We start from the raw sequence: 12,514 nt of genomic DNA, 5'->3' as shown, positions 1-12,514 counted from the left end.
GTGAGGAAAATTCGATGAGGGTGAGTGAGGTGATTGATTAGGCCAAATGCGCCAGGAGCAATCTAATTCAGACAAAAATACGTTGCAGAGACTAAGCAGTTTCACGACTTCAATCTGGAAAATTCAATTTATTTCAATGGCAAATTGATGAAACCGTTTTTATTAGGTAGCAAACTGAATGTCCAGAAGAAAGCTGCTTACCGCATATTTTTCCGTTAAGCTGTTTTTTTTATAATGGTCAAATCACATGTTTCGTGCCGCACCCTGTATATATATATATGTGTGTAAGTACTGCGTCGTCTACGTGCGCCAATACCAAGGCTTTGGCTGTTCTTGGGCACGTTAACATATATAATATTATTATTGTAAAAGCGGAAGGAACGGCAGTCCATTCAGCGCTCTGATCAGCTTTTGCGGTTCCGCAACCGGTTGGTAACTTTAAAAGTCGCGTGGCCAACCAATCGTGCTAGCCAGACAGCAGAGACCCTATGCTCACTGCGAGCAATATGCCACATGTAGTGGAGAGGGTCGTAGCATATTTTGAAGAGGGAGATTTAGAGTGCGCAACGCTTCGAGCGTTTATTCCCGTTTTCCTGGAATGTAACTGAGAGACCAAGGACAACTGATGTTCCACAGCATCGGATTGATACTGATATGTCCAGACCCTGGAGGTGTAAATCGCCGTCCAGATTCTTCGGACTTTCCGTCCGGACCTCAACGCCGGAACGGATCTCGGACGGGCGGCGTCCATTCCCGCGGCACAGCCGGTTGGCCCCCAGTGAAGCCCGAGGTATTGAGCCAAGACCCGATGGTGGTCGGCTCGACTCTGAGCCCTGCGTCCCTGGAGGAAGATCTACTGAACTTCCTCGACCCCAAGACCAGGACTTAGGTGGGGGAAGTGTGAGGTCCTCCTTCGAACCCTTCGGAGAGGCTAGCGCTCCGGAATGGCATGGGGCGACTGCAAGTCCCTAAGGTCAATGAAGGACACCATGAAACAAGGGACGCAAGTGGGGGTGGGAAGTGTGGATTAAAGGACTATCGGACAGTGACGGGCGGAGTGTGCCGACGTGTTGTGACCCATTTGCGCAGAGGATTCAAGGAATGTCCGTCACATCTCTCAGAATCGTTCTTGTTTGGGGATAAGGAACGGCTTTGGCTAGAGCACTCATGCTTGAAGGCAGACTTGAGGCTATAATCCACAGCCTTTTGCTTATCTTTCTTTATGCCAGTTGCAATACGTTTAGCTTTACGTTTGCAATACGTTGAGGCCGGTGTGAGCAAAACAAATTAACAGAGAGTCCGGGACGATGAGAATAATGTGACACAGTTTGCAAGAAATTACCACTCGACAACACCTGAATCAATCTGCAATTACATACGGCAATCAGGAGTCGCGTTCGTGTGGTTGCCGACAATAGTGTCTTTTGTTTGTAAACGGAAAGAGGCCTATATAACCCATCGGTTCGCACGGTTGCTCTTCCTGGAACGAATAGCAACGCAAATGTGTAATATAAGTTACGCGATTTTTTTTCTTCAGAGCCGTCGTACCACGCATCATCCCTCTCTTCCACAGTATATACCTGTGGAACTTGCTCCACCGAGTTACTAACGGGAAGGGAGCCTTGGCGTTCCCGCAATGCGAGCTAGTTGGTTTTGACACTAGATGATCGTGGCGTGCAAGGGAACGATACACAACCACTGGGTACAATCGTTCGTGTTAAGCGATTGTATATCGTTCCCTTCGCCATGTTCATTTTATCTATCTGTCTGTCTGTCTGTCTGTCCGTCTGTCCATCTGTCTGTCCGTCTGTCTGTCTGTCTGTCTGTCTGTCTGTCCGCCCGCCCGCCCGCCCGCCCGATCCGATCCGATCCGGTCCGGTCCCGTCCATCCCGATCTGGTCCGTTCCGGTCCCGTCCATCCCGATCCGATCCAGTCCGGTCCTGTCCATCCCGATCCGATCCGGTCCGGTCCCGTCCGGTCCGGTCCATCCCGATCCGTCCGGTCCCGTCCGGTCCATCCCGATCCGATCCGCCCTATCCCGTCCGATCCATTCCGATCCGATCCGTCCGATCCCGTCCGATCCGATCCGTCCAATCCATCCCGATCCGATCCGTCCGATCCATCCCGATCCATCCGATCGATCCCGATCCGATCCATCCCGATAGATCCCGATCCATCCCGATCCCATCCATCCCGTCCGATCCGATCCGGTCCGGTCCATCCGATCCGATCCGATCCGGTCCGATCCATCCGATGCGATCCGGTCCGATCCATCCGGTCCGATCCGATCCGATCCGATCCGATCAGGTCCGATCCGGTCAGATTCATCCCGTCCGATCCAATCCGGTCCGATCCATCCGATCCCTCCCATCCATCCGATCCCTCCCATCCGATCCTGTATCCAGGCTTGCCGCGACAGGGGGGGTCCCGGGGAAAACTGTAGCGCACCGTCAATGAAAAGCGAAACTGCCAACGCATGTCCGTAATATGCTTCCTTGTGGAGAGCAATGCCGGAGGCCTTGGTGTAAAACGGCGAGCGCATATTGCAGCCGGTTCACAGTGAGGGGTTAGCATAAAAAAAAAGAAAAAAATGCATTGTCAACTAAGTCTTATTGGTTGTCAATGCGATAAGCAAAAATGATTCTGCTGAATGAGAATCAATGGACTTCGTAACGTAAATTGACGGAGCATGACGTGTGACCAACGACAAGATGACGTTTTTTGCCAAAAGCACTTGCTGGAGTGTGGTTACAAAGACGGCTGGTTTATGTCACCCCTATGCCCACAACGAATATTTAAAACGAAGTGCAGGAAAATGTCGTGCTAGTGGGCAGGACAGAGATGCAGACGACGTCACTGGACATGCTGAACCACTGCATCTGCGTTTATTTAGGTTACTTATTGCTTGGTTTGCTTCGTGACGAAGTAACAAATTGCACGGGGGTGACTCGTAACGCTCACTGAATGAATGAACACGCATGCATATAAAATATCATTCTCCGATTTGCAGAAAACTAATACTTGGTTCCAAGTTCGTTAACCGTTACGGTGAGTACAATGCACTATGAACAAATCAGGTAGGTAACCGGTGTCGTCATCAACATAGAACTGAGTTCTTAGTTTCAACTGAGAGACCTCTGCCCGAGAAAGTGACGTAATCATGACGCTGGTAGACTTGAAGGGTGACGAAATCTGGGCTTGTTGATATGGGTTTAGTAGTGCATGTGTTGTGTGTCTCTCTCATGTCTTCGCCTTCTTAACGCTGAGCAGTAAGGTGGTAGACATAGTTAAACCAAAACAGCGCGGAAGGCCACCGTCTCACTAACACATATACCTTCACGAGGGCCACGGATCGCTCCATTGCATTTATAGTACACACAAATGAAGTTAAGCTTTTATTGACTTTGGTGTCTTCACCAGCATGTACTTCGCGTTCCAAGCCCACCGCTGAAAGAAGAGGCTACACCCAAGGATTGCATTGTCCCGAACGTCAATGTCGCAATTCTGTGCGGAGTGTAGTTTTCTAGTACGCCTCAGTTCGCGGTTGCTGTGTAGAGAAACAATGTGTGCAAACAACAATATTTCAATGTGTGAAGAGCCCGGTAGGCATCTTTCAGGGATGGGCGTAAATACATTTTTTTAGTATGTAAATATAAATACAAAATACTTTGTTGAAAGGGGTATTTAAATAATCTTCATAAATACTTTTCAACATCAGTATCTAAATACCTAAATATAAATACTGTATTTAAATACCGTAACTACTACTATAAATACTGTGAGGAAAATATCATCTCCAATTGCAGAAACAACGATGATCATAACAAATCAGCAACAAATGAGCAACGAACAACAGCAGGTATTTGTTAGATTATCATGGCGATTTTAATATTAGAAGTTTCTCGAAGCCTGCACGTTTTAGACATCTGTTCGGCCGTACAATCGGATTCGCATGGGAGAACAGAATCTCCACTGGTGCCAATCAACAAATGCTGGTATTAAATTTGACGAGGATGCTTTGTACGACAAGGTAATTGGGTAGTCGCGACGGTTATCCGCAGCAACAGTGAGAGACTTGCCTCTAAAATGGTTTGTCGCATGTGCATGCTAGCGCAAACACGGCATAACTGCACCCCAAACTCAGTCTTCTTCCCGTAAGGTCAAATGCAAGGCAACTTAAAGATACGAGTCAGTATATAGTGTATTTAGGAGTATTTGTAAAGTATTTACAAGAATAAATACCCGAACATTGGTATTCTGTATTCTAATTGGTAAGTCTGTATTTAGATACTAAATATAAATAAAAGTATTTATATTTTAAATAGTATTTTAATTACAATGTATTTAAATACTGCCCATCTCTGGCATCTTCGGAAAGAGCTATCGAAAAGATAGCTAGGGCTACCGGTAGACCCCCGCACAGCAATGCTATACAACTAATATGGCAAAGAAGCGGCGACCTGGTGATGTTCATCCATAATAGTAGTACCACGGCTAATACCTACTAGAACAGTGCTGCACAATAGTTTACGGAACACGCTCCGGAATGCGCCCTTCCTTCCCCAGAGTGACACACTAGCAGCGAATGGGATCGTACGGGCTTACTGGCATGTGCCCAGGTCACCTGTTTGCAATCCCGCACGGTACGTATTCGTTGCTAGCGTTTCACTCTATGGAAGGAATACGCCGGAGCGTGTTCGGTAAATCTTTGTACAGCACTGTACGTCCATACAACTAATATGTCAGAAAATTCTTCTTCTCTATCAAGTGTTTATCTTAAAGTAGCTTTCTTGTCACTTATTGATTTTTTCTATAGTTTGTTTATATCATTTCTTTTAAATATATCGACTAGCAAGTAGATACGCATACTGGATTTTTTTTATACTCCCAACAGATTTTTATTTAAAAGAGCTGTGAGAGCGGTTTAAAAAAGGGCCAGGCGGACATCCTGCAGATCAGGGTATGCAACTACTGAACGACAAATTAACTAAAATTCATCAACTTGAGATACAAATTTCTAAATTTCGCTATGCAAGGTGTCAAAAACCAGAACTACGACATTCTAGAGCGCTGAAACGACACGACATTCGCCTTATCTTGGCCGGTGAGTGGCGGCTGGCGGTGGGCAACGTCACAACAGGCGCCCTGGGGGAATGTGCGTTCTGGGTCGACCTCTAAGCATAGAAATCCTAAGGAGAGAGGCTAGAAGGAAAGGTGGGGAGGAGGATCGAAGGAGAGCAAAGGATTTGAACAGGGCTCTTCCCTCTTTCAAGGTATGCGCTCGGAGGAGGCCATATTGAATCAGCCGAGGGAACGCCGCGTATTTTTAGGCCGTGAAAGGAGGCGTAATTTAAAAAAAATGTTGGCAACGCGTTCTCTGCTGCTTCCGTTGGCTAATTATTTTGTCACTCCCTGCTCCCTATCCAGGCTTGAAGCCAAGGATGGTCGACGTAGCAGGGCAGCGGCAGAGACCGCGTCCCCATGTGGCGTCCGTGTAGTGTCTGTTTCTTTTCTTTCTTTCAGATCTTAGGGTTTCATGGATTAGGACTATGTGGTGCTGCTCCAAAAACCTCTTTTTTTTGCGTTATGTTTGGTGTATGTTGACCGGATTCTTCTTTCGCATGCGCCGCGGCAACGATAGCTGATTCAATATGGCGCTAAGCTTGCCCGTAGGTCCCAGTTTCGGAGGCTTCCTTCCAGCATACCCCTTAAGGTTTCTATGCCTCTAAGGGAACTATGCCGACATATGTCTGAAAGCGTCTGAGGAAAACCCAGGAAAAACCCCACACAGCACAGCCGGCACCGGGATTACTCACCGAGTAGTTACGTACACTTTCCGACGGGACGCCCGGCCGGCCATAAAACCGCCTCCAAATCTCTGCTGCTCTCACAGCTTATTTATACAAATCTGTAACGAATAAAAAAAAGTGCCCTGTATATTGGTGCCCTAAGCAAAATGCACCAAACAGCCCCTGCCCGACAACAGAGAAAACCGTCGAAAATTAACCAATGGACATTTTTATTGGGTTCCATGAGCACAATTTCGATTGCAGGATTCGATGTACCAGTAAGAAACAAACATTATCTTGGTGGTGAGTTGATACACCAAACAATTCCTTGCTTCAGCGTTTTTGGTGTATATAATCATATTAAACTTCGGTCACTTCAACCTTCGCTTTGCCTGGAACGCGAGTCGAATTTGCTGACGCTTGCAAGACAGGCAATGTATATAGTATCTGTTTTCTCTTAGAAAGGAAATGGCTTTCTAAATGAGCTTTTGCTTCGTCATCCCATTTATGCAATATTTCAAATTTATCTATAAATTTAAGCGCGTATATCCTTCTCCGTATATCAGACCGTATATTGGTCCAATATGGCACCAGTTCGGATTTGCTGTAGTGGGAGAGCACAATGCATTACAGGTTCACGTTTTTCATTTACTTTGGCTGATATGCTACGCTCACTATGGATACACTCACTATGGAACTACTATGGAAGCTCCACACCTTAGCCCATTGCTTAAGGGTGTTTTTTTTACACCAGTTCAATCAGGGTATCGTCCAATTACCAGTGTAGACCAACAACACTAATACCCGCTAAGTAGACGTTACACCCTTTCAGAGGTAATGTGGGTGTACCGTAACTCACACCCTTTTAAGTGTAAAAGTGTAAAGTAAAAGGGCGGGTGTTGTCAAATACACCTCGAGAGGTAGGTGTATTTCATTACACCTAGAAACTGTTACACTCAAAGGGGTGTGAGTTATGGCACAACAACCTCGCCCTCAAAAGGGTGTAAAATGTTCAGTGTGAATAGTTTACTTATTGCACTCCATGGTTAAGGTGTTACAGCAACTATGTTGGGTGTTGGGTTTACACTCAAAAGGGTGTGCGATATGACGCATCCAATTGACACCAGAAAGGGTGTAAAAGCATTTAGTGTGTACCTATACGCTATACCTTGCTACTTCAGGTATGCTTCTCAATTACTCCCAAATGTGCGAACGCGACAAGTTTGCTCTCTTCACTGACGACCCAGGGTCATATCAAGCAACCCTACGAATGACAGACCTCTTCCTCAAAGTGTGAGTTGTTATTTTTGCTTTCGTTCATTGCACACTACTTGTTTGTACATGTGCGCCGTGAATGAACCCGGTATAACCTTGCAATCTACGAAAAGCACAACACAACACAACAGCATAGATCATTCACAATATATTGTTTCCGCCAAACGTATATGATACATAAGTCGGGCTGTCAGCTTTATTCCAGTGCATGTTGTTTTCTGAGACTGTATTTGCGTACACCCTTCGTATGGACATCAAAAATGGATTTAGAAAAACTTCTTGTCGTGCTGTTTGGATAAAAGGTCCTCAGGACGAAAGTGTGGTGCTGTAGGGCTGTTCTTGTGGTACTGTACTGCGACTTTCCCACCGCAACGTATTTGTGCGGACCCAAATTTTCATAAATGCTCGTTACGCTTTCCTATACCCATTTGCAATATTACCAATCTAGACTCGGAAAGTCAGCCCTAGTGTTAATGAGCTTTCAATATTAATTTCGTTACCTAACAGATCTGAACTTTGTGGTTTAAATTCGACAATTTCATAGTACAGGCCTCAGGTGTGTAATGTGCAGGAAAGGAAACCGCAGCGACGTCCTCTGCCGCAGTATGAAAAGGGAGAAAATGCAAAATCATCGTGCATCTCGTTCAGTTTGGGTTGTACATTCGATACATACGATTTTTCGTGTTTCATTTCTCATTCGCTAGCTGACCGCTTCTTATTACTAAAATAAAATTACGCAAGCTCGTTAAGGCTGCGCTGACTGCTGAAACAATGTTCTTGAGGAACTGTTCTTCCACGAGCAGTCAAAGAGGAAAAAAAATATATATATTTTTCATGCGGTGTCTAGAATTCCCGTCCAGTGTATTGTGTTTTCGCTGAATAAGTGTGAACGTAGAGAATATTGCGTAGCGCACAGGGCAGCCGTCAGATTTTCTCGGTTACTCCTCAGTCCTCCCTCCTGGAGAGACTTCGTGACAAGCCCTGACAACGCCTGTGCGCTCAGGGGAGCAATCGCGAAGTGACGTCACCGCGATCGGTCATCAACACGGCTTAGACGGGTGCGCCGTTCGTAGTGCGCGGCATTTCCACACGGCATGGGCGCGGCAAATCGGATCTACACGGCATCACCGCAGGCCTTCTTGACTCAGCTCATGCGACACAATCGTGGGGGCATTCTACTTTAGACAGGCTGTACCTCGAAGGCACCTGAAGATGTGCAACACTGAACGGTTCGCAAACTGCCAGTTTGAATGCCGCCTCATGTGAGACGGCATGGCTATTTCCTACTCGAGGACAAAGCAAAGATAAAAGTACCACGCTGACATACCATCGGTGAACGTAATACCGTTTTTAAAACGTCTCCTTTCCTGTTTCATTTTGATGTAATGGATAGCAGTGAACAAGTCGCACGTCACCGTGTTCACAGCAGACGAATTTTTCCCAGCGAATGAAGCGTGTTGCCGGTCCCAGGTCACAGTAGCCGGGGAGTAACCTGGACGACGGGCTACGCGAACCTCTCGCCGCAACATCACTTTTTAAACTCCAATTGCGCTGTATCGTTTCCATGCTCTTCTGAAGCCGCGGGTACATCAGTGCGACAGAAGCACATCGTGTCCAGCCAAGGAGGTTACACACCAAAACTTCTGGAGTGGCGATTCGCAATACCAGCGACTGGAAACGAGCGGGTGAAGCGGGCGGTCATATAGGAAGGGGGGGAAACTGACACCGCCAGTACGGTTGCCCACAAAGTTTCCTTTTTTTTTTATCTGCGTCTTGCGGGAATTCAATAAGAAAAAATAATCAGTTCGTCTGACGTGTGTGTTTATGAGCACTAAATATTCGATTTGGTAGGTGATGCTCCCACTTGCCAGGGGGTTAAGAGAGTTTTATCGAGCGATTCGCAGCTGTACTTCACGGTACATTTAAACGGGGCAGATGGCCTGAACCCTTTTTAAAGTAATTATGTTGCATGTTAGCATAAAACCACAATTGTAGAGCTACTTCAGTCAGCATGTGTTTATTGATTCGCTTTGTTTCTGCCCCTTCCAAGATGGCGACGCTCGGTCTCGACCTTCCGGATGGCGACGCTGGCACCACCGCTCGGTCGCCTATTCCACACCAGCTAGAAGTTTTAGTATATAACCTCCTTGTATCCAGCTATCGCACCACATCGCACATATCCCGACCAGTGGATTGGTTGGGGCAGTGGACTGATTGGTCGGAGAGCATCTGTTGCGATAACTGGATACGATGCTCCTTTGTCGCATTCATGTGAACGCAGTTTGAGGCGCTGTCAAATATCAAAACTATATTTATGAGCTACCTGAAGCTGCATCCTAGGACTATTGTTTGTTTGTTTGTTTTCTTTTCCTTTTGTTTAATGGCATGGGCTCACCGCTCAGAAATTTCTGGTCTCTGCGCCGAAAATTCAGCTCGGATGATAGATGGCGCCACGGGAATCGCGCGCGCGTGTAGGTTTTTGGCTCTCTGGCGGCAAAGCATAGTACCCGGCCGCATTTGCCAGGCGAGATTCTCTCGAGGCAGTTGCGTTCATTGGAATACTACACTATACATATATTACATTTTGCAAGCGAGACTGACAATGCGAGAGGGCGACGTCATATTTCGTCGTGGCGTCGGCCTGCCGACATGAACAAACCGTCATTCTCGGGATTTCCATGTTGTTTTCCTGTGTCCAAACGTTGCAATAAATCCATTTAGGCATGTCGTCATCCGCACAGGTCTCATGTGAGTGCTTCGGATAATTAAAATCAATGGCTCTCAAAATACACGAACAAAATTGTGTGTATCATTCACTCCAGGGGTTCGTCACCGGCAACGGCACGACAATCGATTCTGAGGTTGATTGTGAGCTTGACACGCTGAAACCTGTCGCTTCTCTAAAGCATATCAGCAGTAGTATGCACACAAGTCCTCCCGGTCGCTGTATGGATGGGGCTTCAGTTGTCGCAAGGCGTCCACATGTCCCACGCAGGAAGCTCGTTTATGGCACATGAAAAGACAGAAGGTGGACGGTTGCCGTGTTGTGCTACCTTCAAACTCACTGAGGGACAAACTGCGGGCTCCCAAATGCTTCACTTTCACATCGGTCAACTACATTGCGAGATGGTTGCCACAAAAAAATAAAAATAATAAAAGATTTTCTTCGCGCCAAACCCCACAGCGCGTTATCCTCTCTAGCATTACATCATGACACGTGGAACACATGTAACTTGTACATCCCACCTGTACGGCTTTTTGTTTCTTTTGGCGGGAGACCTCCAGACTTGTGTTTTAATGTGTGATGTGTATGGTTGATGTTTAGATGTTATGATTTGTGCTACCCACTTATCATGTCATATATGTTTGCCCATTTTTGTCTGTAACACCCCCACTCCCCTCTAATTGCCCCTCTGGGCCTTGAGGGTGTGTAAATAAATAAGTAAAATAAACAAATAAATGACTGCAGTTGTTCTTCTACATTTGACCAGTGTCTGCGAACCATTATGCGCAAATTAAAATTCAATTCAAATCAATTACTTTCCTATTCAGTACAAAATAATCACCGCATTTTCTGAGAAGTTCAACGACTTTGTATCACGTTACTCCACGTTGCATCACCAGGTAGCCCGCTATTTTTCTTTTTCTTTTTTAATTTCGCGTTCGTTGCGGTGTAGATGTATTCAGTTTTGTTATGTAAATATATGTGACACAGCAACAAAGTTCACTGTGATCATCAGATTCGCTGTGTCCCTCTCTTTCACGCTGAATCCTAAATTTCCTGCTCGTTCTTACTAAAACTCTCACTTCGCCCTGCCTCATACTAATCGCTTCGTAGGCTCGACTTTATCCAGGACAATTGTAAAGGCAAAAAAAAAAAAGCAGTCAGAAACATCAGAGACGTCTCCTACTTTACAGGATAGATATGTTTTACATTTCTTTCAGCCTAACACCGCCAAACACCTGCTCCGGCGATCTGCACACTGCATGTGTCTACGGCCAACTGAGAGACGCACATGAGTAAGTTTCCAAAACGAATTTCGCAGAAATATTGATATCGCGAGCACATAGGAATGACTGCCTGGAGCTGTTTGCAATCTAAATATGATATATGAAACTGCAGGCCGTCTTGTTGACTCTAACGTTTTCTCCTGTAATATGTTTGGCTGAGGAGCTTGGGATGTAATCATGGGATGTAACCTTGGGATGTACATGATACCTTTTACTACTAATTTTTATTACAATTTTTTATTGCAGCAAGATCCTTGTAAGTTCCAAGTGTCACACATCGCCCGAAACATTTGTGGCACCAACGTTCTCAGGAATGGTTCGGATGAATCTCACAAAGTTATGCTCCTCAATGTACGCCGTGCTCCTTGAGGTATGAAAAGTTCATAAGTATACTGTTATATGTTACCGCAGTATGTGTTATTCATGTGTTATTCAGCCGGGGGCCCTTCGCGAAACAGGTTTCATGAAGGTCCCCCGGCTGAATAATTTCGCCGTCCCCGTGCATGAACCAGGTGGATGAACACGAAATTGACAGCCGGATAGCTGATCCAAAGAGCGCATTGGTGCAGTGCTCCGCGCAAGAAATATGTAAACCAAAAGCGATTAATTACTCGTAAAAATTACTAAGTGTCGACGCGTTTTTTTTCTTGCAATATTCTTCGCCGAAGGTTCCGATGCCTAAAACAGAGGTACCGTAAGCGTGCGAAGTAAAATTTAAAAGTTAAGACGTTTATTTAATTAGTGATCGTATGCAAATGAGCCGCTCACTACTCAGTTCATGGGCGATGTCCCAAGGATCTTTACCAGAAAAGAAATTTCTTCGATAGCGCCACCTGTTCACAAGTTCAGCCGGGGGATTTTCGTGATTTCGTGTTTGCACTAACAATGTGTCTCAGCAAGGCATCAGCGTTCCAGAGTTGCAGTGTTCGCTTGGGAACAGCAGCGATACATGATGCGGTGAAACAGCCTTGCGGGGTAACGGGGGCTGAGTGAGGTGCTAGTTAAGTTCTTTTTCGCTTTTTCGCAACCAAGACTAAATGTCTCTTGATGAAAGTTTGTAAAATATATGCTTGAGGGTCATACTATCAACGTTTCTCAGGTTGATATTTTTCTTTCTTTTTTTCAGTGCGCTTCCACTTCTGTGCGCCTCAAAACACATTCTATGCCTCATAGACAATTGTGCTAAATAGTTTAAACGACTCTGACACAATCGTACAGCTCGGTGCAAAATTTCAAAAGTGCTCGAATTATTAGTTTCCTCCGGCCATAAACACTCGACAAACAGAGGTAATGAAGTTCCAACGATTCTCGAATGTGTTATGTTTTGTAATCACATACAAAAGATTTGGCTGAAATTTGCGACAAAAGCTATCTTGTCGCAAATTGTCGTTTTCTCACCAAGTACGTCACGTGTCCCGTCGCAAAATGGCATTCAAGA

At 45.7% G+C, this 12,514-nt stretch overlaps 1 protein-coding gene across 4 annotated transcripts in view; it reads left to right on the top strand.

Moving 5' to 3' along the window:
- Positions 1-12,514, top strand: part of LOC135369754 (uncharacterized) — a 74,454-nt gene that overhangs the window by 46,019 nt on the left and 15,921 nt on the right. For all 4 annotated transcript variants that reach the window (XM_064603281.1, XM_064603289.1, XM_064603274.1 and 1 more), the window contains 4 exons: positions 3,012-3,049; positions 6,972-7,083; positions 11,011-11,085; positions 11,323-11,446. In XM_064603281.1, coding sequence (XP_064459351.1) covers positions 3,012-3,049; positions 6,972-7,083; positions 11,011-11,085; positions 11,323-11,446 — 349 coding nt within the window. The remainder of the gene's footprint in view (positions 1-3,011; positions 3,050-6,971; positions 7,084-11,010; positions 11,086-11,322; positions 11,447-12,514) is intronic.

The sequence above is a fragment of the Ornithodoros turicata genome, chromosome 1 (genome assembly GCF_037126465.1).
Source record: "Ornithodoros turicata isolate Travis chromosome 1, ASM3712646v1, whole genome shotgun sequence".
NCBI lineage: Eukaryota > Metazoa > Arthropoda > Arachnida > Ixodida > Argasidae > Ornithodoros > Ornithodoros turicata.
The sequence above is the reverse complement of the archived record's forward strand: the minus strand, read 5'-3'. Positions and strand labels throughout refer to the sequence as shown.